Raw genomic sequence first — 22,936 nt, forward strand, 5'->3', positions numbered from 1 at the left:
TGGATCGGACATCCCGGCTTCCTCCTGGGTGGCTATAATGCAACTTCCCATACCAGAGACCAGAAGCGAGTTATTTCGGCCTGAGTCTGTTTCAAGAAGGTCATCAAGTCAGCCCCATATCTACCTCGTATCGCCAAGGCTCTTGCACGTGAATGGCACTTCCGATCAGCGCGAGTGCCGAAAACAAGCTTTCCAAGAGCCGGGGATTAAATCGCCGGTCTAGATCGTCTGCCCCAAAGGACCATCTTTCCTTGTATCATTGGTTGCCGTTTTGTAATCTGCCTCGGGCCATTATTATATGTGGAGATCCCAATGTCTAAGCCTCATGATGATGACTGCTATTTTCGATATTGACTTTCGGAACGTGCCGGTAGTCCCAATGCCCTGGTCGAGGGAGACGCTCGGCAGCGATATCCGTCCCGTTTTAGCCGCTTTTTGCTGAGAAGCATCATGATGCGCTGTTTGGATCTGGACTGTTCGATTTGAGGGCATCAGAAGTCCCAGAGGTTCCGAAGGGCGGTCGCCCGGGCGTGAGGGAGACGCGTCAGCTCATAGCTTCTAGTAACTCACAGCTCTTGTTGATCTTCGGCGGTAAAGCTCCTAGCCTAATGTATGAGAGTGCTGATCCAAGATTCCTTTGTTTGTGTCAACACCATCATTTAGCAGTCTGAGGTCGAGCTTTGGGACTTTTGCTGCTAGTAACGTAAAGCTTTCGTGTTAATTTATTAGTAAAAAATCTTCTTTCTACTTGCGACATGCCTTATCCATGTGCATTCCAGTGATTGTAACAGAATCATTTTTGCCAATTGGAAGACAAACGTCTTTGATGGAGGTAATGGGAATAACGGTCTGGCAGCTTGAAGTCAGGCCAATTTGATTGGTCCTCCCGTAACGCGGGCTGAAGCATAGCCCCATGAGTGGCTTCAATCAAATCTGGGGTAATTCAGGGCAAAAGGGGCATTGCATTGTCAATTGGTAAAAGTATCGAATCATGAATACGAACAATGCAAGGCATCTCGGTAGTGACGGGATATTTCCCCACTTACACACAGTTGACATAAAGGCACAGCTAACTCTACCAGTGGCAGTGCTCAATGTTTTTATGACAGCCCTGTCAGCTTCATTGCCGATCAGCCGTACAGCCCCAGTGTTTGACTAAGAGGCCGATATCCGAGACGGGAAGTTTCAATATACATGTGCTTGTAGTGTAAGTGAGCTTAGGGGGTTTCTGTATAGGAGAGGTATATAACCATATGAGCTCCCCAGCATTCTATCGTATCATTCACAAACAACACTCTCATCCATCCACTCAACACACAAACTCAACTACCAACTCATACCTTCATCATGCTTCTCAACAAGGCTTTCCTCGGCGCCCTCCTCGCCATGGGCACAGTCACCGCCCTCCCCAACCCCGACGCTGAGCCCGTTGATCTCGAGGATCGCAGCATCCTTCACCACTGCGGCAAGCACGCTTCCTGGGATCACGCCAAGAGCGAGTGTGTGTGCCACGACTCTGGCAAGGTCTACACCAAGAAGCACCACAAGTGCAAGTGCCCCAAGGGCGAGAAGTGGCACCACATTGAGAAGAAGTGCAAGAAATAAGCGTCTGCACTAGACGTCCCCTTCGAAACCATCAAAACAAGACGACCTCACTCGGCATTCGCCACAAGGCGTTTACATATGCACGGCCAAGCTATATTATATGGACTCAGAACTATATCGTTGGCTTCAAGGGTTGGCACTGTGGCGGAGTTGGCAGATGGATCTTGGAAGGGGTATTCTGTAACTATACTGTTTATATATCGCGTCAAGGAACATATTCATTGAATCACGTTTAATTTACCTTTGGTGTCTTACACGTCTCCTTAAACGTGCATTTAGGCTGAATAGCAATTGCTTTTCATACTCACGATGCCGAACAGCCGTGCAACTGCATACTCTGACCGAATATCAGCATCAAAAGCGTCTTAGTGCCATGGAACCAGCAAGTCGGTCCGAATAAGACAATTAATAAAAGATCATGAGCTTAAGTCATGAATGTCTGGGGACCCCAGATTCTACTTAATTTATTTATAGGTTCTCAGTTCCTAACACCTCAAGATGAGGGTCGCCGTCGCTCATCTCGTCGCCGCATTACTATCCTACGTCTCGGCATCACCATGTGTAGGTGCCCAAGGGCAAGCGATGTAACATGGTGGTAACTAACAGATCCAGTGTCATCAATTGAAGGAGAGTCTCGGCGATAAAATCAGCTTTCCTGATAACAATAGCTACAACGCCACGTTAACTAGCTACTGGTCGAAACAAGAGTCTGCCCTTCGCCCCAATTGCATCCTGCAACCTACCACCGCCCACGATGTCGCCGCTGCCCTGAAGATAATCAGCAAGCACAAAGACTGCAAATTCTCAATCAAAGGTCATGGCCATGCTCCAGCCGCAGGCTTCGCCAACTCCAACGGCGGCGTGACCATTGACATGACAACTCTGTCATCCGTATCTCTTAAAGAGAAGTCAACCATTGCAAGCATCGACGCAGGCGCAAAGTGGCTCGGCGTTTATCAGTATCTCGACGGCTCAGGTGTTCAAGTCGCTGGCGGTAGAAACGGGAATGTCGGTGTTGGAGGCTTGCTTCTCGGTGGAGGAATATCGCATTTCACTACCAAGGTTGGATGGGCTTGTGACAAAGTGGTCAATTATGAAGTTGTACTCGCTAATGGTACTCTTATCAACGCAGATAAGAAAGAGAACTCAGACTTGTTCCTTGCTCTGAAGGGAGGGGGAAACAACTTTGGTGTTGTTACGCGCTTTGACGTTGAGGCGTTTCCGCAGGGCGACATTTCTACGACAAGCATTTCCTACGATATTGCTGAGAGGGATAAGGTGTTCCGGGCTTTTACCGACTTACTAGACTCATCTACATACGATCCTGCAGCGTCTCTAGTTACTAGTCTTCTTTACAGCTCCGCTTCCAAAGCTTGGTCACTGTCAGCTTCGGCTGTATACACCAAGCCCGTTTCTCAACCAAAGATCTTCAAGGGTCTTTCGGATGTGCCTCATACGAAGCTGGTCGATAATATCACGACCTTGGCAGAGTTTGCGGATGAGAAAGATACATCGCCATTGTAAGTTACCGAGTTCCTGCTTTGAGCTGGATCAAACGAGCTCTGACAGACATAGGAACTGGCTGTTCGCGACGTTGACTCTCAAGCCATCCGCACAGAATATGCAGCATATGTTTGAGACTCTCAACAACACTATCTATTCTTTCAACCCACAGGATGGCGTGACTTGGAGCATCGCTTTTGAGCCATTGGTAGCAGCAATGCTGAAGGGTTCCAAGCACACCAACGTCCTTGGCCTTCAAACAGCGCATGATGGCTACAGTAAGTACCTATTGGATGATCTCATGAGTCTCTGCTAACAATTATAGTTGTGCTCATCTCAGCTCTGTGGCCGAACTCAGCTGTCAACTCGAACGTCGAAGGGACAGCCAAGAAGGTACTGTCAGTATGGGAAGAGAATGCTCGCGGGAAGGGACTGCTGCAGAAGTTCCAGTACCTCAACTACGCTGCGCCATACCAAAGGCCTTTTGAGTCATACGGAGATGATGAGCGGGAGTTTCTCAAGTCAGTTAGTAAGAAGTATGATCCTGCACAAATCTTGCAGCGGAGAGTGGGTGGCTTCAAGCTGTGAACTCAGTAAGAACACCAAGGACAGGCAGGAAAATTAAGGACCATGACCCTAAAGATGAAGTGATTTAGGTAAATCTAGTCTAAGCTTAGGGGACTCTTTACTAAGTTTATTCTGGTATCCTCCATTCAAATGGTGAGGTTCCTTACTCCCGGAGAAACGCGTTGCAGCGTCCGGCTCCAGAAGAATATCGATAGTAGCAACAGCACTCGTTATACAATATATATGCAAAGCAAACTTAAACAGGCTGTCAAGGCTTCCATGCAAAGAATCTAGTGTACATTTCGTGTATCTCCTGTATCTCGATCTACTAGGTATCACATCTATATAATATAACATCCTAAACCCTCGACGCCTTCGTCTTGGATCCAAACGCACCCAAAAGCATCATGAAGATGTAAACAATCATCATATACAAACCCTCAACAAAACAAACCGCCGCAACAGGATCGCCAGCGCCTCTTCTAACAGCGCCAAACATCCACTTTGCATCCTTCTTGGCCTCACCAACAGCCCACGTCAACGGCGACGGCTTGGCAGGTCTCTCCTTGAGCTTGGGCCGTGAGCCAGGGAAATCAGCGACGCCTTTCCGCTTGCCCTCGAGATCTTTGAGAGTCAGGGTGTGATTCTCATGCTGGCGGTTGCGCACGCTTTCTTTTGTGAGCATACCACGGATGGTCTCTTTTTCAGAGGCAGTGTTGTGGTTCCACCATTCTTCGACGGCTGTGAACATGTATTTCTGGATGGGCGTTTTGTGGCGTGGGAAGGCGGGATGATGCATGATTGTGAGGATCTGGCGGATTGTTTCCTCTGAGTCGCGAAAGGGGTCATCCCAGCATTTGACGATCTGCTGCGTTGTCCAGTTTGTCGTGACGGAGGATACAAGACCTGCGGGTTGGTTGAGAACGTTGCTGAAGTGATCCTTTGATATGTCCGAATGGCTGGGATCAGACCCATCGCCATCGAGGTATACCTCAGCAGAAGTCGACTTCGCAGCTTCAGCATCTACACGCTCTTTCGCAGCCTTGAGTCCATTGCGCAACTGCATGATGGAGCTCTCAATCATGAGCGACAGGTACTTGAAGACAAGCTGGTCCGTGTATTTGCCCAGCTGCGTGCTCGACTCCTCCGACAGCGGCTCAGCATCATGTTGTTCCGTGCGCTCTTGTATCCATTTCTTGATTCGATCGTGGAGGTAGAATATCGGCTCGATGGTCTGCCAAAGCTGATTGGCGTCGAGGCTACTCGCGGCAGTCGAGCTTTCCTTGTCCTCTTCGGCTTTCTTGAAGAGCACGCCGACGGTCTCGAGCTGTTGGAGAATGGGGTCGTTCGTCTTGGAGGTTAATTTGCTAATCGCTTGGATCGCGGCTTTGAGTAGGTCGAAGATGTGCTGGAAGGCGATCTCGCCGAGGTTCAGTTCCTGTTGGCTGTCAGCACGGGCATGTGAAAGGAGGGGGTCGGGTTGCGCACGTTCTCGAGGTTTTGTAGTGAGCCTTTGCACTGGAGAACGGCCATGTCGTCGGCTTCACCGAGAATACTGTGGAAGATGTCAAGCATTCCGAAAGTGCCAGTTACGATGGGCGGTACCATGCGACTTCTCCATCGTGGGGTCTTGACGCGACAGGCTTCGCCGACAAAGGCAAAGACGTCGTGCTCGCCTAGTTCGTGTAGGCAGAGCTCTGTAAAGTTGCTATGCGCCGAGAAGTCTTCGAGAGTATGAAGTGCAGCGCCAAGATGAATGAACGCTTCCTTCTTGGACTTTGGGTTCTTCTCGCGCCCGAGTCGTATGCACTCGCGTAGCTCTCGCGTGACGTAATCGGCAGATGTATCCCAGCCTTTGCCCGAGTTCGCAATGTAATTCTTCATGCCCGTCTTGGGATCAAACTCGAGTTCGCGTGGATCCAAAGGTCCTCTCAGTCGTTCGTCAATCTCCTTGGCATTACTCGGATATCCCTTGGGGTTGTCGATATGCTCCACATGAGTGTAACATCCCAAGCGCTCGCGCGTCACCTCAAACTCATCCGTCGCGAAGCCAAACTCCAAGAACCCCATAATGCTAACAATAGCTCTGAGAACCGGTTCAGGAACATTGTCAAGGCCTGTTGTATCGATGATCTGCGAAAAGTCGCGCAGCCAGTTCCCAAAGTAAATCTGTCGTCGCTCGAGCGTTGAAAATCTGTAGTGCGTTACGAAACTGGCCGGGAGGTACCGCAGGGCCTCGACGATGTCGCCATGACGCCAGACGTAGCCGTTGAACTCGCTAGTGCCCGCTACTTCGCCTGCGCCAAAGGCTGAGACGCGGTCGGCCAAGAGGAGGCATACGAAGGCGACGAGGAGAAGTCGTGTTGCCAATGCCATTTCGACGGAATGAGATGTGACGTCATAAATGCATTCAAGATTGACAAAAAGGAAGGATCAGCGTCATCGATGTCTTGGTAGGGTTTTGCTTCCGGATCATTCTATCCCCGCGCCGACTCATCAATCACGAGCATGAATCATGGGGCCACTGGAAACGCTATCGGAAATAAACAGAGACTGCCAGTGGTAGCTTCAATGTTACGTTGACGAGTAAGGCCAAAGTCAATCTGCACTTCATCACTGTCTATCTACGACTTCTCTCTAGAGCTTTGCACTCGCTGATAAAGTGAAGAGATTTCGACCGTCATTAGCCCTGTTCACATGACCCTTCATGCCAATTGGCTCTCCATTGGCACTCGCAAGAGTCGCCAACGTATGTTCATCACCATGGTTTGCAATGAATCTCTGTCCATTCTCAACCAATCTTCCAATTATATGGCCGAGCTTGGGTCCCTTACGATCATAGTCCACAGTATAAGTCTGTGATCACGTTAGATAGATGCAAGCGATCAGGACATGTCACAAACCTCGATGACAGCTTCGCCTTGCGTTGTCGGGGTGAACGCTGGACCTTGAGAAACATCACCATTGTCAAGAACTTCTCTTTTCGCATATGTGGAGGTAATCCGTCGCGGCTGAGCCGATAAACAAAGAGCATATTGCCAGGATAGAATGCCTCCGTTTGCAAGTACCAGGCCATTTTGATGATTTCGGCTTCGAATGACTCTTGTCATCTCCGCGATTGCCTGTCAAGAATTTTAGAAAATGTATTCAGATTCTGAGAGAAACTTACGTGAAGAGAATAGTTGTTGCCTGCACCGCCGAAGGAAGTAAGGCCACCAAGCAAAGTGATAGGCTTGGCGGGTCTCTGAACATCCAGACCGACATGCTTACAAGCGAGTTTCGGGACGATGGGAAAGCACCTATAAACATTTTAGTTCCACTTCGACTTCCATGTTCACTGAACTGACGAGTAGAAGTCAAAGCAATCGATCTCGTTCTTGGTGATCGCAGCGGATTCGAGGGCCTTGTCGATAGAGTACTCGATAGCAGGACTAGAGAAGTAGTTTGCTCGCTCCCAGACTAGACTAATGTCAGTATCACCTCACTCGAAGGGTAAAGATTGACTGACATTTCGAACTATCGTTCGAGCCAGCGCCACCAGTGATGTACACCCATTTATCCTGGGGGACACCAAGCTTGGTAGCATACTCGACAGAAGTGATGATACAGGCCGCCGCCAGATTCACACCGTTAAATGCATTCATCAACAATGGATCTAAATAGTTAGCTGATAGTCAGAGCCAATGGCGACTATACATACAAGGTGTGCAGATCATCCGATTCTGCTTGGTTACCGTCTTGATAGCATCAACGTCCCGTGGTGTTTCGCCTGCTCGCCAACTGATCGGATGTTTACAGGCAATCTTGTCAAATTCAGCGTAAAGGACTGCAGATTCATGGTGGTTCTCATGGAATGTTTGCTGGTTATGCTTTCTGTATGCATTTTCGTATAGAGGGTATACTTGAATTGGCATTCCGATGGAGTGCGAGGCACCGACATCTTCATCTTATTAGACACTCTCCAATGAAAGGTTTGAGTTGAGGCTCACCTTTCAAGAGTGCAGGGTCACTCGGGCCATATAACTTTGCGCCGGGAGACATCTCAGTCCATCCGGGTGGAGGAAGACGCCCAGCTTTCTGACACGCAAGCACTGGAATACGTTAGCCAAAAGCTCTTCGTTTCAGTATGACTTTGACTTACAGGACGCCATCGCCTCTCCTCCTGTAACAATTGCCAATTTGGTTTCCCCGGCCGCAACTCCTGCAGCTGCCGCGTCGCACAGCAACGCAGGCGTATGACCTCCATGGCTCGAGAGCTCGAGATGCGAAGGTTCAACCCCAAGTTTCTGAGCAAGATACTTTGGTAGATCATCATATGTCCAGGACCAGGGAGGAACAACGGAAATACTATCTACGTGTTTGATGACATCGACTGTCGTGTCCTTGGCAGCATTGCGGATCGCTGATAAGATAAGCTCTGCCGGTTCGAGGGTATTTTCGAGGGTGAAGTTCTTTTGGCGGATTTCTCCGACACCGATAATAATTGGGTCTTGAGGTAATGGAGACATGATGGCAGTATTGATTAGTGAGAGTTGGAGAAATGATAATTGTCAATTGGTATGCGCGACACTGGTCGGTGTTTATTTAATTAAATTGCTGAAGGTATTCGGAGTTATGAGGGGTATCTTGAGCCTCGGCATGTCAAGGGCCTTAAGAGTCTTACTCAGCGAGGGATCGCCGAGAAGCCCTTCTTCCTCGGCTCGTTGTTTATTCTCCGTCTGCTCTTTAGGCCACTTGAATATTTGTAACATAATGATGATTAATTGGGCTACTCTTGCAATCTTGCTGCAATGATGGAAACACGACGGGCTTTACCTGCTCTCGGACCCTGTGAATAGCCGAATGCCGCAATCATTGTATTCCATGACTCAGAAAGGACTTGGCATGATACGATGGCTTTAGAAAGTCCTCATAAGACGCAGTCTCTCCCCTTGAATATGACAGCCAGATACCAGATCCAGTGATTTTTCTCTGAGTATGACAACAAAACTAATTGAAGTCGACAGCCTCGACATTCATGTCTTGATCAATGATGAAATTGACCAAATCTCGCCGAGCCCAAACCCTCAGGTTCAGCATGCCCAATCCTTCGCCGGTGTCCCGTTGAGCCACGTGTCAGACCCTAACTCTCGGGGAGGAGCTCGCTTGGAAATGCCAATGCGAAATATCTGCTGCGGCGCTCATGGTCTGTCCTTGTTTATCGTGGGATTTGTCCTCTCTACTACCGGTATCTTGTACTAAGCCCTTGACAGACAGCGAAGAAGGACGATAAATCTCACACACTGCTCTTCGATGCCGGGCCTGAGGAAGACGTTTTTGAGAAAAACGTTCAGAGGCTCAAGCTACCGATGACCGAAATTGGTGCCATTGTTCTTTCGCATTGGCATAGAGATCACTCTGGCGGTCTTCCCTCCGCGATTCGACTCGCTAGCAAAGGGAGGCCAGACGGCGATCAGGTCGTTGTTGCGCTTCCTCCAGATAAGCCAGCGTTTAGAGGAATTATGTTCGATCAACCTATCTCGCTAGAGGCAGATCCCACCACGGATGAGATCAACAGTGCTGGTGGCAAGACCGTTATCTTGGATGAGGCACAGACCATTCTAGGTGATGCCTTTCTCATATCCGGCGAGATTCCGCGCCAGACAGACTATGAAGGTGGCATCCCCGGTGGTGTTCGGTATGACCCAGCCAAGGATGAATGGATCAAGGACGAGTTAATCATGGAAGAACGCTTTGTCATGTGTAAGCTCAAAGGCAAGTCCCCCCCATCGCTCAATCGATCAACGTATCTAATGTCTCTGCAGACAAGGGCCTGGTCATCTTCACAGGCTGCAGTCACGCCGGTCTCATCAACATCGCAAGACATGCGAGAACCATCGACGACATCCCTATCTACGCTATCGTCGGCGGCTACCACCTCGCAGATGCGTCACCTGAGAAGATGGAGCAGAGCATGAAGGATCTCAAGGATCTCGAGCCGGTTTTGCTGATGCCGGGACATTGTACAGGATGGAGGTTCAAGGGGCTTATTGAGAAGGAAATGCCACGTCATATGGCTCCTATATTTGGCGGAACAAAGTATACGCTGTAGATTCGACACTTGTTGTTTCTTTTGGTCTTGAACATGGAGTGGATATCTCATTGGGGATGGTCAATGCGACACTACACGCGCTGGACAGTTGCAACGCTTCAATGAAGAGACTTCATTGAAGACACAGCCATTTGGTCGCCTAACAAACGCTATGCATCTCTCTCGGTCTCTTTCAATGCCCGTATAACTGATCGCCTTTACCCGTTTCGGGATGCAACGTCAAACAAAAACAAGGAAGGGTTCCCCGCAGGTAAAATACCCCATGCGTCGGTGATCGACATACCTTAACGCAAACTCAAGATGCGCACCTATTAGCAATTGAATCTGTGATCGTATGTTAGGTCGTGGGGTAGCCGCACCTATCGAATCGTGGGTATGGTGTCATGACTTTCCATTCTCGTCCCGTCTGCATCTAGGACCCGAAAGTTTAATGGTTAAATGCTTTGGACCCGGATTGAATACGCGCTTTCATGGAAAAAAGCGAGTATAAAAGTACCAGATTACTATGTTTTCCAGCTTGCGTCGATAGTTCTCCCATCATTGTCAATATGGCTTCCCTTGTATTTGCCACGTTTCTTGCCAGCGCATATGGCAAGACAGTCAAGTCTCCTACTCCACCGATGGGATGGAATAGCTACAATCACTACAACTGTCGGCCGTCTGAGGACATCATCAAAATCAATGCCAAAGGGTTAGTTGACCTTGGTTTCAAGGATCTTGGCTACAGCATCGTCACCGTCGACTGTGGTTGGCCTTCGAGGGACCGAGATAGCGAAGGAAGACTTCAATGGAATGAGACTCTGTTCCCGTCAGGTCCCAAAGCCCTTGGAGATTATATCCATGATCTGGGTCTAGAGTTTGGTCTTTATTCAGGAGCTGGATACTTACAGTGCGGTTCAACTGACATTCCTGCTTCTCTTGGTATGTGCATTGTATAAGTGGTTATAAACTCACCAGTGCACTAACTGATAACAATAGATTACGAGGAGATTGATGCAAAGTCATTTGCCGAATGGGGAGGCGATACCCTCAAGTAAGATGATCTTCTGTAACTTACGAAATCTCGTCATTGACAATATCTAGATACGACAACTGCTATGCGACATCCAAAACCAACATGGTCGACGCCAGTTCAGCTGAAGCAAAGAGTCCCAACCGCTTCATCAAGATGGCCGCGGCCATCAATGAAACCGATCGCGACATTCAGTACTTTCTCTGCCAATGGGGTATTGGCGAAGATGTTCCTCAATGGTAAGCATCACAACAAATTGCAGTTCCTCTTCTAACAAGAATCAGGGCTGCTCCTCTCGGTAACTCCTGGCGAATGAGTAATGATATCTTCAATGCCTGGAGAGCTATCTGGCGCATTACTAACCAGGTTGTCGCTCACGCGAAATACAATGGGCCAGGCGCTTTTGCTGATATGGACATGTTAATGTGAGTTACATTGCTCATCCGTCGTGGCATATGCTGACAGCCGTAGTATTGGTCTTGGTGCACTTTCACACGATGAAGAACGTTTCCACTTCGGCTTCTGGTCCATGATGAAATCACCTCTCATCATCGGCGGTGTAATGGACGCCAAACAGATCCCTGCCGAATCTCTCGAGGTCATGTCCAACAAAGAAGTCATAGCTATCAATCAGGATCCATTAGCAGAAGCGGCGAAGCTCGTGATTCGATACACCGAGGAAGAGTGGGATGTCTGGGCTGGAAATCTGTCCTCCGACCGCAAAGTCCTCGGCGTTTTAAACTGGAAGAACGAGACGCAGACCGTCAAGGTCGATCTGTCGCTGATTGGGGTTGGACAGGCGGCGGCACGAGACGTATGGGCTCACGAGGATCTTAGCATTTCTGATTTCCAGGAATTCAAACTTGCGCCTCATGAGTTACGACAGCTTATCTTATCCGACATTACTCCAGCTTCACCCCCCAAAGCCGCAGGTTACTACTCAGCTCAAGACGCGACTCTCTCAGGTTCAGCTTCTCTCATCAACTGCAAAGACACAGAATGTCTTCCAACTCACAAAAAGGTCGGATCCATCGGCAACGGTGCTAAAGTGACTTTCAGGTCAGTCAGTGCACCTAAGGACGGTTCAGTCTATCTTGGCATCGATTACATCAATCATGAGTACCATCACACGATCGGCGATTGGGAGACAAACTCCCGGAATATGTCGATCTCGGTCAATGGAGAAGATGCAAAGCGATGGGCGTTCCCGAATGCTGGAGGTGATTGGTTTGAGAGCGACCGGCTTACGATCCTTGTTGATGGGTTCAAGAAGGGAGATGGCAACGAAGTGACTTTTACTGCATCTAGCTCGAGCAGTTGGGCGCCTGATTTAGTTGGATTTGAGGTGCTAGAGTAGTCGAAAAGACATCATCAGTGCAGCCATGTATCTTGGCATATGAATAGGGCCTCTGAATACTGATCCCACGTTTCTAGTGATGCTGCATAACTTTATGCCTTACAAGGATATGCAATTACCCTCTTGATCCCTGTCAGGCAGGCAGGCAGGACATGTTTTGAGTGGAATACCCTACAGTTGAGCAACCAGCAAGGAATTCAGGCTTTGTAAAAGACGAAAAGGCCTCGACTTAGAATGGGGAGGACTAAAGAATGATAACTACTAAGCTTGATGCGGTATGTAATTAAACGCGACTCCTATTACACAGGTCTTTTTCTGAAAAACAGCAGCATGCAGTAGGATTATGTACATTCTAGTCCAACAGACCACAAACACAAGACCAATACCGCAGATCCAGTATTATAAGAATAAAATAAGTTACTATCTCTGATATAAAGGATCAACTGCCTTGAGTATTTAAAATCTTAGCTAATTAATTAAAATGATAAATTCTTACCTCTACTAAGTTATAGGGTTATTGTGGCTAAGTCTCGGGTAATTGCCAAGTGCCCCTATCGCGGCAAAATGACCTCAAATTGTTAAGCGAGACAGAACAATACGCGTAGATAAAAGTGGCTAAAAATACAAAAAGAAATCCCCGAAACCTGGATCGAACAAGTGACCTTTCGGTGAGATGTGTTATCAATTACAGCCGAACGCTCTTCCAGCTGAGCTATTCGGGGATTGTTGGTGAAAGGGCGCCGCAAATTGGCGAGATGTCGACAGCCGACACTGACGATCGCGACAGATCGTTGATGCTTGTTACTGTTAATGGCGTCCCTATTTTGAGCGCGGCTTCAAAGCGTCAGAAGAACGCGTTAGCTGTAGATGGTATACTGATACAGTAAGACATCAGTCTCACCCATGTCACGATGAGATTCACAATAGAGAGACAGAATTGAATGCGAAAAGAAGCACTGAATCTAAAAGGTAAAAATCACGACAAGGCAAATGAAAAAGACAAAAAAAAAAAAAAAAGAGATATAGCTAGCAGCTATCAGTTTCGATCTGATGACCTCCGGGTTATGAGCCCGGCTATGGGAATTGTTAGTGCATGTTTGAGATGAGAGGATGCGAAATCACATACCGCGCTTCCACTGCGCCAAGCTGCTTTCTTGCGATGTTTTGCCGAGTTCTTTTTGCGCTCTATCAAGGGTCCCGTTCCGCGTATCACTCTAATTCGACCTTGCAATCCGGCATTAATGTCTTGTTGATTGCGGGGCTCGCTTGGATTTAACAGCTTGTTTGTTAAACACATGCATTAAACTCGGGCAGAGAGCCGATGTCTGCAAAACCTTCAGCGGCATCCATGCATGACGCGTGACGATGTCTTCAAGGGTATTTTCAGCTCGCTTAGCACTGACCATCGTGACAGCTTCTTGAGACGAAACGATGTAACGATCGGGCAGCTTCCCGAGCAGGGATCATCTGCCTGTCAATATCTTTCGGCCGATTCTCGTTAGTGATACCACCAGCCGGGAAAGCTGCACCCGAAGGCTTCTCCTTAATCAGACGAGGTCTCCAAGATGTGGATATCGAGTCAATGCGAACTCGGAAGACTATTGACGGGACCCCTTTTTCGGGAGCACGTGGATTTTCTTTTTTCAACGGCGCACGGCTGCTCGATACGAGTTACCCGATTATTACCGTTTGGGCTTGAGTCAGGGCGATCAGAAGTCTTATGATTGCGGGTTCAGTGATCGGGTAATTCCGATGCTGTTAGCCGGAGAAAAGAGATCCTATAGTTGCTTTGGCGGACACTTGTGCAGATTGGGGCGCTGACTTGGAGGCTTTTAGCTCAAATAGTTTGTCTGACAGATTAACTGCACCGTTGATTTTGAGTCAGGCTAAGAACATCGAGGCAAAACGTCTTTGCAAGCAAGACGACGGAAGCGTCAATCATTTGGTTCGGGAAACATGTTACAAAATGCGAGAAATTAAAAATGGAGTCAATAAACAAGAAAGACCAAGCTATTATGTATTAGACACGAAAATGAAGCAACTGGTGACATATAAGAACCATAATAAATCATCGTCGTCCCCGAGGGAACCCCATAAAATGGACCCGGAGCTGAATGTCCAAGGGCCAAGGATCATCCGCCAGCCGTTTCCCTCTTCCGCAACCGTCTACGCCCGTTCCCTCGCGATGGAGCGAGTCAGTCGAGGCACAGGCGACGACATTACTGAGATCTCGTTGGTAGATCGCGCTCATCCCTGTCTTGGCCTAGTCCCCCTTTGAGACTTAGTCTAGAACGAATTTCATGCCAGGCCCCAGACTCAAAACTTTAGCCAAACTTTATTGACCAAGCCAAGATGCGTGGTTGTCTTTATGGAAGGAGGGGAAGTTGATGGGAGATGAAGGGTTGGGGTAAGGGGAGGATCGTCGGGGTTCTTTTGTATTGTTCGTGGGTGAGACAATGGGAGAGATCTTCGATTTGTAACGGTGATGATGCTTATTAGCCACATGTTCCAGACTGAGATACATACCAGCTGATCATGAATCGAACATCCAAGCCTCTAGCCCTCTTCCCCGGCAATAGTCTCCTTCCCCAGTGACGGTAGTGGAACAATCCTTCGCGTGTCAAACCTCAGCCCACCCCAGCCAAGCCTAACCACACGCAGACTGGGTCAAGGAACACGCAGAAAACGCCATCTCCATGGTCCCCTGCCCTCCAGTCCCTTTTACGCACATAAGATCAGCGCGACTGTCTCTCCCCCCTCCTCGCGCTGTCTCCCACGTCTTTTGTTTTTTTCTTGGCAGGCTGACTCGGGTCGACCATGGATTACTTCGAGGTATGCTGGTCGATCTTCAGCACCATCTGTCTCGTCAATGTCGTTTTTGGTATTTTGGTCTGTGAGATTACTACGTTTACTGTGCTAGCTGCTGTGCCGATCTTTTCGTCTGCGGCAGGGGCTATTGCGAATGGGCTCTGCTATTATGTTTACTACCTGAAGAATCCTGTCATCAACGAAGTGGTAGCGGCTGTGTTCTCGGACTTCTTCTGGCTGGTATGATACCTTCTGGATCAATTGTATGTGAATGTTACTGACGATGTCAATAGTTGCAAGAAGCCAGTCTGTTGCTGTACAGTTATATCATCCTTCAACGAGTTCTCCGACCGAAGCAATGGCGCGTCTTTTCTATTCTCTTCTGGACCCTCATGGTCTTGACGGCGATCACTCGAGTCTTTATCGCCATCTACCGCGCCAAGTTCTTGATTGAAGGTGTCGCTGAGTTCGAAGTCATCATCAACTACCTTCACATTGGCTACTTCACCTCCATGGCCATCTCCGAATGTCTCAGCGCTTATTTCCTTGTCGTCATCTTTGCCTCAGCCAAGACAGCCAGTATGAGCGCTGCTCTCAAAGTCGGTCTTCTGCGATATCTGACACGCAGTACCGAAATGCGTGTCGCGTTCTTGGCTGTACTAGGAGTCGTGCGAACTATCATCCATCCGTTCCAAACTCCGGGTCAGAAGGCAGTCAACATCGCTAGTCAATTGGATCGCTTCCTCTACGCTCTATTCTGTCTATACCCAATTGTTCTATAGTAAGTCTCATTTTATCTCATCTGCTACAAAGCTAACCGAGTGCAGCTTTGATACACTTGCGTCCAAGCTTCGCTTCAACGAGGACCGATCGATATATACCCATAGTGACCAAGCTGCTGCCGGCAACCGCTACGGCTTAAGCACTCAGACAAGATGCTACACGACAACAAAGTCCAATTACGCCTCGAAGATGTATGGGGCCGATACCCCAGGAGATAGGAATGCTTCGCAAGAGCAAATTGTCCCGGCCAATGGATCCACCCGGTCCGGAGTATCGGAAGTTGAGATGGAAGACATGGATGTCGAGGGATTTGTTATCAGGAAGACGACTGAGGTTACAGTCACATAGTTACTTAAAGGCCTACATCGCGCCGAACAATATCATAGATTTTCTAATACATAATTGTGCAAACAATTCCACCTTCAAAGTTCCTCTAAGTTATGGCGATGAAAATAAATGTCGAAGTGGCCAGAAAAGCGAGGGCCTATATCGCAGCGGAGGGAAAAACCCAGGCAAGGTGAAACATAACGTGGAACTTCAATGTCAGTCCCCGTAAGGTGCTCAACTTTGAGACCGACACATGCGCCCGTCATCTGAAACAGACCAAGCCTCACTACCGACCGCGACTGTCGCATAGAACAAGCTCTCAGGATCGTACTTCTTCTTTATCTGCAACAATTTATCATAAATGACTCCGTAGAAGGTCTCTTGCCAATCCTTCTGTTGAAAGTCTGCTTCGTTGACATACGCACCAGCACCAGGCGTTGCAGCCTCAATCACAGGTTGGATCTCCTCTGTCATTCTCTTCAGAGTAGCCAGCATCTCCTCCCATGGGGCTTCGTTATCCCAAGGAAGAGTCAGAGAAACCTGCACGATGGAATCTCGCCATTGGGGTAGTACCGAGTTGACGTTGTTGCCCCCGAATCTGGATAGGTTGAGACCGACGCCGATGTAGATGACTCCCATCTCAGCGAGCTTCTGAGCTGTTGGAGAAAAGCCCTTCAGCTTATTGCGTGGTAGCAAACGACCTCCGAAGAGCTGTGTCCCTACTTGGATGTTGCCTGCTGGGAGGGGACCCCAGTAGTGACCGTAATGCTCGTAGTAACTTGGGAAGTGCGTGAAGTTCGGTTCAAACTTGATACCAAGATCAGACAAAGAATCGGCGAGCGGCTGAAGGATCTGCTTCACCTCGGCCTCAGTCTTGTCGTACGCCGTCAGAGCTGGGATCTGAAGGAATGAGTCTGAGAAGAAGTAGATGATCATAACCCCAGAGTCAACAATCTGGGGCAGAGCAGCATGGAAATCATCGATGGCCTTATATATGAGCTCTGGCCTTCCCTGAGGTGCAGTTACAAGAAAATTGGCTCCACTGACTTGAGCTTCTGGATAAGCCCGTACAGTAGCTGAGACAACGACGCCATAGTTACCTGTACCACCACCGCTCAAAGCCCAATACAAGTCGCTATTTTCACTCCTGCTGGCTTTGACAAGCTTTCCATCGGCAGTAACGACCTCGAATTCGAGGGTGTTATCTGCTGCTAAGCCAAAATTGGTACTTAGAGCTGAATGGCCTCCTCCTTGGGTATATCCTCCCGCAAGACCAACGGAAGGACATTCTCCAGTAACGACGACCAGATTCTCAGCATGAGCAGCTGCAAGTGCCTCAAAGCCTTGAACGCCGGCGCCGACCTTGAGAGCTTTTCCTTGATAGTGACCGTCTTTCCAGTCGGTGACTTCTGTGCCCTTGAGGTAGTGAGTCCAAACAGCGAGGGATCCTGCACCGGTTGAACGACCGAGGTAATCATGACCTGTGTTACGGATGATAAGGCGTATATTTCTATCCTTGGCGAAGTTTAAAGACGCTACGACGTCGTCTGCAGTCGTGGCATTGACAGTATATCTGACGTAGTTACCGAGTGTACATGGCTTGTCCCTGGGCTGGAATGGGTCACAAGACTGATTGGCGAATAGAGGAGCCATCATGGACGAGGACGATTCCGAACTTGCATGCATTAGCAGCCGATTTGCGGACTGAAGCAGAGCGTCATGACTGGAGCCGGACTCACTGAATTGACGAATACAGCCATTCGCTTCGAAGCCGTTGACACTCCTCAGCATCATAATTCGGATCATGACATGGACTTCCCAGCGGAACCGTAGCTATCAACTTGCCACCAACCGTACTGTTGAGGTGATCCCAGTCGCCATCAGAAGGCCAGCACGCGTCACCAGGGAAGTATTTGCAGTCTGATACCGTGGCTTTACAGCCAGCTGAACCGAGCTGCAGAAACAGAACAAGGAGGTTGCGCATCGTTGTCAGTGTTAACCAATGATAGATAAACGTCTCTCATCGATTGAATGGGCGGTAAAGATGCATGAAGTGGCTGTCTTACGCAGATTTTCGGTCTTCCCCGCAAACGTACTTTTGTTTCTTTTGCTGCCCCTGTCAGCCAAGCATGTTGAGGTGGAGAACTATTGGTGTTACTGGACAAGGATGACTCTGCAATGAAGATCTTTACAACTTTATCGTAGATGGATGGAGGGAAAAGATCGACAGCTGCTTGTAATAAGAAAGAACAGTCCGTGATCTAGGTAAATATAATATGGAAGAGCAAGCATACGTAGAACCCCTTGGACTTTCCAAGTCTACAGCAAAGGCAAGATTTTCCAAGCCGGGTAAGCGAAAGGTAGACATAACTTCAAGACTTAGCCCTCAACTGCAGCTATTCCTTCATCATCTCGAACCAACTTCGCTTGGTTATAAGCGTCATCATCCGTTGGCAATTGCAGATTGACTGCTGCAATCCGAGCTGCGCTGACTTCCAAGTCACCATCGCCTTCCAATGCTAGCACATGGCCACCAGAGTCTCTGGTCGCTGCCAGGAAGTGAAGGTGGTCGCCTGCGACGCTGATACCTTGCATGAAAGCAGGCGATCTGAACCCAATGATCGTACCCTTGATGTCGTGGAACGTATGCGAAGCCTGTCGCTTTCCAAGCTCGGCAAGACTTTCACCTGGTGATAGCTGTCCCCCAACCGTCCGTACAGTGACTGACTTGAATGTCCCCCCAATTCTGTAGACCAGATAGTGATTATTTGTCGCAGGAAGAAGCTTCGACAGAGTCTCCGTAAACGAGTCCTTGCTCGGTATTTGTTTCGAAGCAGTAACAGTTGGTTTAAAATCCGTGATCATCGCAAAAGGCGCCGTCTGCTCAGCGCACGCATCTTTATCCAGCGCTATAACAGACCCATCAGGCTTCATATCGTAAATAACCCCATCGAGAATGATCATTTCGCCAACCATGTGTCGAAAGGTGCCAAGGCCGTGTTCGCCATGTGTGAGGAGTTCCGAAAGGGGGATTCCTGTCTCGGCGACTCCATCCATGAGGGCTGAGACAACGGAATATTGGAAGAGGTGATTGGATGGCATTTTTGGTGGGTGATGTGAGATGTGAGATGGTGTTGCGTGAGTGAGAGGCACAGCTTGTCCCTTGGTTGAGAAAGTTGCACGAATGCGGGGTCTGAGGAGCCCAATCATATGACGACATCTGGATCAAGACGTCATCAGAAATGAGGGAGGTGAGCTCAATCATCAAGAGACGGCAATGGCTTCGAGAGACCAGATGAGAAAGGAATTTTCATTTTATGCCCCAAAAACACGAGAAAGTTAGAAAGCATTGGGCAATAACTAACTGCCGGGGTAAACAGTCTTTGTGTCTGCGAGATACTGCAGATTGTATACTCGACACGGCATCATGTTCATCTAGAAACTCATGCAGGTAGTCGCCTGGAATAGAAAATACGACAACGCTTTTGGTCCAATAGCAATTGCTGGCCCAACCAGACCAACTCCCTCGTCGGGGTAAGATGTGAGATTTCAGCTGCTTACTGGTCTCTTGATAGCGCCCTCGTATTCTGTTCCAAGTTTTGATAGCCTGCTTTCTTTCCTCTGCTAAATTACAGGCAACAGCAACTGTAGACTCTCATAGCACCAACTTTAGTCCCACGTTAACTTTCATGAATCATTGGTTTGTTCACGATTGACCAGCATCTGCATTGCATTGCACACCGAATGCAAGGGAGATCTGCCCGTGACACGCTAGGGGAGGAAATAAAACTCGGAACCTAAAGCCTAAGTGATAAAAAGATTTAGGTAACTTAGTATAAATTTAGGATAAGTTTAGGATATCTTTATAGAGTTTATTTTATTATCCTAAACTTAGGTCTTGTGTTTTCTTGCTCCCAAAGGACACGGCAAGAAGCGGTATGGTGGCTGCTTAGTTGCGGGTTGCCGGGCGGGCCGACTAGCTCATGCTAGTGGCACGCTGAGCCGTTTCCCCAGCCAAACCTCGATGGTTCAGCTCGCCACAATATGCCCAATCCTCAATATTGCTGCGCCAAAGTGAGGGGAAGCCAATGGCAGGAATGTGATATGTTCACTTTTGTGAGACTGCATGAGATACTGCGCCGAGAGGGGAAGGACTGCTGACTGGCAATGGGTATAAAAACAATGGCTTGCTCAACCAAGGGCACTGTCTTCTTCCCCTTGGATCTCTATAGTCTTGAAGTCCAGTTCCTAATTTTCTGTTGAGAGAAAAACCTGGTATTTTACTTGTCACTTAGCGAAAATGGCTAAACGTGCAGAGCATCTCCCGGCGATGCCGCCCCAGGACCCTTCGTTACAGGTCCCAAGCGGTCTGCGGGTTGCTTACGCCAAGCATCTTCTCGACAAACATCTCCGCAGCCTGCGATTTGAACTGAACGATGGTGTCAGTCGCAATGAGCCACTTCCAGCAATAGGCCATGCACCTTATAAAGGACATGAGAATCCCTTGGAGCATCTCACCGAGTACAACGGTCGTGTTGCCATCGTCGGTGCTGGCGCCACGGGCTTGTATCTCGCCATGATGCTCAAGTACCTCAAGATCTCCAATGTGGATATTTACGAGGCTTCGAACAGGATTGGTGGTCGGGTCTATACGTATCCTTTCGAGAAGGAAAATGCATCTCCTCATAACTACTACGACATTGGGGCCATGCGTATCCCGGAGATTGACGCAATGCAATCGTTAGTTCGCCAAATATTCTAAATGAACAACATACTAAAGTATCGCAGGACACTTACCCTCATCGAAGAGCTGAATCTTCCGAAAACGAAGTACGTTCTTGATGCTAAGTGCGAGCCCCAGATGCATTGGTACTCCAATACCGAATCGCCAGAGTAAGGAGACCTACGTTCCACTTTGAGGAGAAGAAACCTGACCTTGAGTAGCGGTACACCATATGATGATCGAATGAACAAGATCATCCAGAGTATTGGGTCAAACTGGGACGAGAGGTTTGCGGAATGGATCGAGACTGGCAAGGATAACCATTCTACCAGAGGATGGCTCATGTTCACCGACCCAAAGTAGGTATTTCGCTGACAGTCTTTCGCAATCGCTAATGTCCTTTCAAGCTGGACTTATGACCAGACGGAAGAAGCCGAGTCCGCCTCTACGTAAGTTCTGGGATCTAGTGACACTGTCTAGTACTAACATCATGCAGGTCTACCGGTCTATTCGAACAGTCCTTCGTTGAATCCCTATGTGATTTTAGCGATTTTCAGGCCACGGCTGGTAAGCCTTGGTGGCGTCTTGAAGGCGGCATGACAGTCGTCACCGAGAAGATGAACAAATGCATCGAAGATCCTGATTGGGTTCCACACAACCCTGTCTCTCTCAAAGTCACCAAAAATACGCCTGTCGTAGCTATGACAGAGAATTATCAGGAGAATAAGATCGAGGTTACTATCAATGGAGCTGAGGGCACCAAGACAGAGTCATATGACATGGTCTTCAACACCACCGCCATGGGTCCCCTCCAGCGCATGGACATCTCGGGTCTTGTCCCCGGTTTCGGTCTTCCTCAGACTCAGAGAAACATTCTCACAGGTATCCGAGCTCTGAGCTATGATCGATCCTGCAAGGTCGCAGTCAAGTTCAAGAGCCGTTGGTGGAAGAACATGTACAAGGCTTCCAAGAACGGTAGCACTTTCGGCGGCGTGTCGGGCTCTGATCTACCAAGCAGCAACATTGTCTACCCATCCTGGGATGACGGAGATGAGAACTCTGCTGTGCTTATGACGTCTTATACATGGGCTCAGGATGCTACCCGAATGGGGTCCCTGATTCCTGACTACACGAAGCAGAAGCCGCATATTGACGATGCTGTCGTTACTCAGTGCTTCCAAGATCTCGTTAAGCTCTGGGGACAGAGTGAGGACCCCAAGATTACCGTCGAGTTTCTCAGAGACCAGTATCTCGAGCACCACGCTTTCGCCTGGTCTCACGATCCCTACACCGGCGGCGCCTTCGCTCTTTTCGGCCCCGGTCAATTCAGCTTTATCTACCCCGAGTTCCAGCAGCTCCTCTGTGATGGAAAGTTCGCCATCTGCGGCGAGGCTCTTAGTCCTCATCACGCGTGGATCTCTGGATCCTTGGATAGCGGATACCTTACCATGCTGCGATGGCTAGTCCATCTCGACGATAACGATAGAGCTGATGCATTGAAAAAGGCATGGTTTGGACGTGGAAAGGGTGAACACACTGCTGAGTATGATGGGAAGTTGATGAGATGGACTGTTGAGCTGGGTCAGCAGGCGGCTAGGAAGACTCGGAAGAAGCACCACTGAGACTGCTGAATGGTCTGGTTTATGGAAGCTTGGTGGTGTGACGCGATTGTTTTCAACTGCCTTCGCGAGCTCAGATGGAACACAAGACGCTCAAGTATGTCGGTTGCACCGAATTTGAAATTTCATAACACATCTGGATTGAATTGAATCGGAAGCAAAAAGGCCTGAGTATCGCGTTCATCTAAAAGTCGCTTCTGTGCAAGTACTTGGCTAGTGAAATTTTATTGCGGGTGAGTTTTGGCTGAATCCGACCTGTCCCGGCATTTCATAGGCTTCTGACAAATCCTAACCACATAAATTCGCTCGAAGGCATCTTGGTAGCCAAAAATCACTTGAAGAATGTCGCCTGGAATTGTTGGCCGCATCGAGATTGGATCTTGGCTTGACACATTCCTCACGCCCGATGGTCCGTCCCGACATGACTGTACAATGCACTGCGTATCGGTTCAGAAAAAGACAGCAATGGTCACTAAAGTAAAAGGAAAGGATGGCGAATTACACATTAGAGTAGTCTGGCATTATTTCACGAAGCTAATAC

At 48.7% G+C, this 22,936-nt stretch overlaps 10 protein-coding genes across 10 annotated transcripts; 6 read left to right on the forward strand and 4 right to left on the reverse strand.

Moving 5' to 3' along the window:
* Positions 1 to 1,347: 1,347 nt before the first annotated feature.
* FTJAE_12381 (uncharacterized protein) lies at positions 1,348 to 1,605 on the forward strand (the record flags this gene model as incomplete). The annotated part of the gene is made up of 1 exon (XM_037345421.1): positions 1,348 to 1,605. The coding sequence occupies one exon, from the start codon at positions 1,348 to 1,350 to the stop codon at positions 1,603 to 1,605; it is 258 nt and encodes an 85-aa protein (XP_037200566.1).
* Positions 1,606 to 2,103: 498 nt separating this feature from the next.
* FTJAE_12382 (6-hydroxy-D-nicotine oxidase) lies at positions 2,104 to 3,696 on the forward strand (the record flags this gene model as incomplete). The annotated part of the gene is made up of 4 exons (XM_037345422.1): positions 2,104 to 2,166; positions 2,218 to 3,125; positions 3,181 to 3,386; positions 3,434 to 3,696. The coding sequence occupies 4 exons, from the start codon at positions 2,104 to 2,106 to the stop codon at positions 3,694 to 3,696; spliced, it is 1,440 nt and encodes a 479-aa protein (XP_037200567.1).
* A 337-nt stretch (positions 3,697 to 4,033) lies between these two features.
* On the reverse strand, positions 4,034 to 6,051 carry FTJAE_12383 (uncharacterized protein; the record flags this gene model as incomplete). The annotated part of the gene is made up of 2 exons (XM_037345423.1): positions 4,034 to 5,113; positions 5,164 to 6,051. The coding sequence occupies 2 exons, from the start codon at positions 6,049 to 6,051 to the stop codon at positions 4,034 to 4,036; spliced, it is 1,968 nt and encodes a 655-aa protein (XP_037200568.1).
* Positions 6,052 to 6,312: 261 nt separating this feature from the next.
* FTJAE_12384 (uncharacterized protein) lies at positions 6,313 to 8,183 on the reverse strand (the record flags this gene model as incomplete). Its single annotated transcript, XM_037345424.1, has 8 exons — positions 6,313 to 6,531; positions 6,579 to 6,797; positions 6,845 to 6,974; positions 7,023 to 7,134; positions 7,184 to 7,330; positions 7,376 to 7,615; positions 7,665 to 7,766; positions 7,817 to 8,183. The coding sequence occupies 8 exons, from the start codon at positions 8,181 to 8,183 to the stop codon at positions 6,313 to 6,315; spliced, it is 1,536 nt and encodes a 511-aa protein (XP_037200569.1).
* Positions 8,184 to 8,652: 469 nt separating this feature from the next.
* FTJAE_12385 (7 8-dihydropterin-6-methyl-4-(beta-D-ribofuranosyl) aminobenzene-5 phosphate synthase) lies at positions 8,653 to 9,766 on the forward strand (the record flags this gene model as incomplete). Its single annotated transcript, XM_037345425.1, has 3 exons — positions 8,653 to 8,860; positions 8,932 to 9,417; positions 9,480 to 9,766. 3 exons carry the CDS (start codon positions 8,653 to 8,655, stop codon positions 9,764 to 9,766), a joined length of 981 nt encoding a protein of 326 aa, XP_037200570.1.
* A 548-nt stretch (positions 9,767 to 10,314) lies between these two features.
* FTJAE_12386 (alpha-galactosidase D) lies at positions 10,315 to 12,135 on the forward strand (the record flags this gene model as incomplete). The annotated part of the gene is made up of 5 exons (XM_037345426.1): positions 10,315 to 10,687; positions 10,745 to 10,799; positions 10,850 to 11,017; positions 11,063 to 11,203; positions 11,250 to 12,135. The coding sequence occupies 5 exons, from the start codon at positions 10,315 to 10,317 to the stop codon at positions 12,133 to 12,135; spliced, it is 1,623 nt and encodes a 540-aa protein (XP_037200571.1).
* Positions 12,136 to 14,952: 2,817 nt separating this feature from the next.
* FTJAE_12387 (uncharacterized protein) lies at positions 14,953 to 16,074 on the forward strand (the record flags this gene model as incomplete). Its single annotated transcript, XM_037345427.1, has 3 exons — positions 14,953 to 15,183; positions 15,237 to 15,724; positions 15,771 to 16,074. 3 exons carry the CDS (start codon positions 14,953 to 14,955, stop codon positions 16,072 to 16,074), a joined length of 1,023 nt encoding a protein of 340 aa, XP_037200572.1.
* Positions 16,075 to 16,287: 213 nt separating this feature from the next.
* On the reverse strand, positions 16,288 to 18,037 carry FTJAE_12388 (FAD-linked oxidoreductase yvdP; the record flags this gene model as incomplete). The annotated part of the gene is made up of 2 exons (XM_037345428.1): positions 16,288 to 17,728; positions 17,793 to 18,037. 2 exons carry the CDS (start codon positions 18,035 to 18,037, stop codon positions 16,288 to 16,290), a joined length of 1,686 nt encoding a protein of 561 aa, XP_037200573.1.
* A 395-nt stretch (positions 18,038 to 18,432) lies between these two features.
* On the reverse strand, positions 18,433 to 19,155 carry FTJAE_12389 (alpha-acetolactate decarboxylase; the record flags this gene model as incomplete). The annotated part of the gene is made up of 1 exon (XM_037345429.1): positions 18,433 to 19,155. The coding sequence occupies one exon, from the start codon at positions 19,153 to 19,155 to the stop codon at positions 18,433 to 18,435; it is 723 nt and encodes a 240-aa protein (XP_037200574.1).
* A 1,198-nt stretch (positions 19,156 to 20,353) lies between these two features.
* On the forward strand, positions 20,354 to 22,398 carry FTJAE_12390 (amino acid oxidase; the record flags this gene model as incomplete). The annotated part of the gene is made up of 5 exons (XM_037345431.1): positions 20,354 to 20,793; positions 20,842 to 20,946; positions 20,998 to 21,135; positions 21,184 to 21,225; positions 21,273 to 22,398. 5 exons carry the CDS (start codon positions 20,354 to 20,356, stop codon positions 22,396 to 22,398), a joined length of 1,851 nt encoding a protein of 616 aa, XP_037200575.1.
* Between the last annotated feature and the right edge of the window lie 538 nt (positions 22,399 to 22,936).

The sequence above is a fragment of the Fusarium tjaetaba genome (genome assembly GCF_013396195.1).
Source record: "Fusarium tjaetaba strain NRRL 66243 chromosome Unknown NRRL66243_c0000333, whole genome shotgun sequence".
NCBI classification, from domain to species: Eukaryota; Fungi; Ascomycota; class Sordariomycetes; order Hypocreales; family Nectriaceae; genus Fusarium; species Fusarium tjaetaba.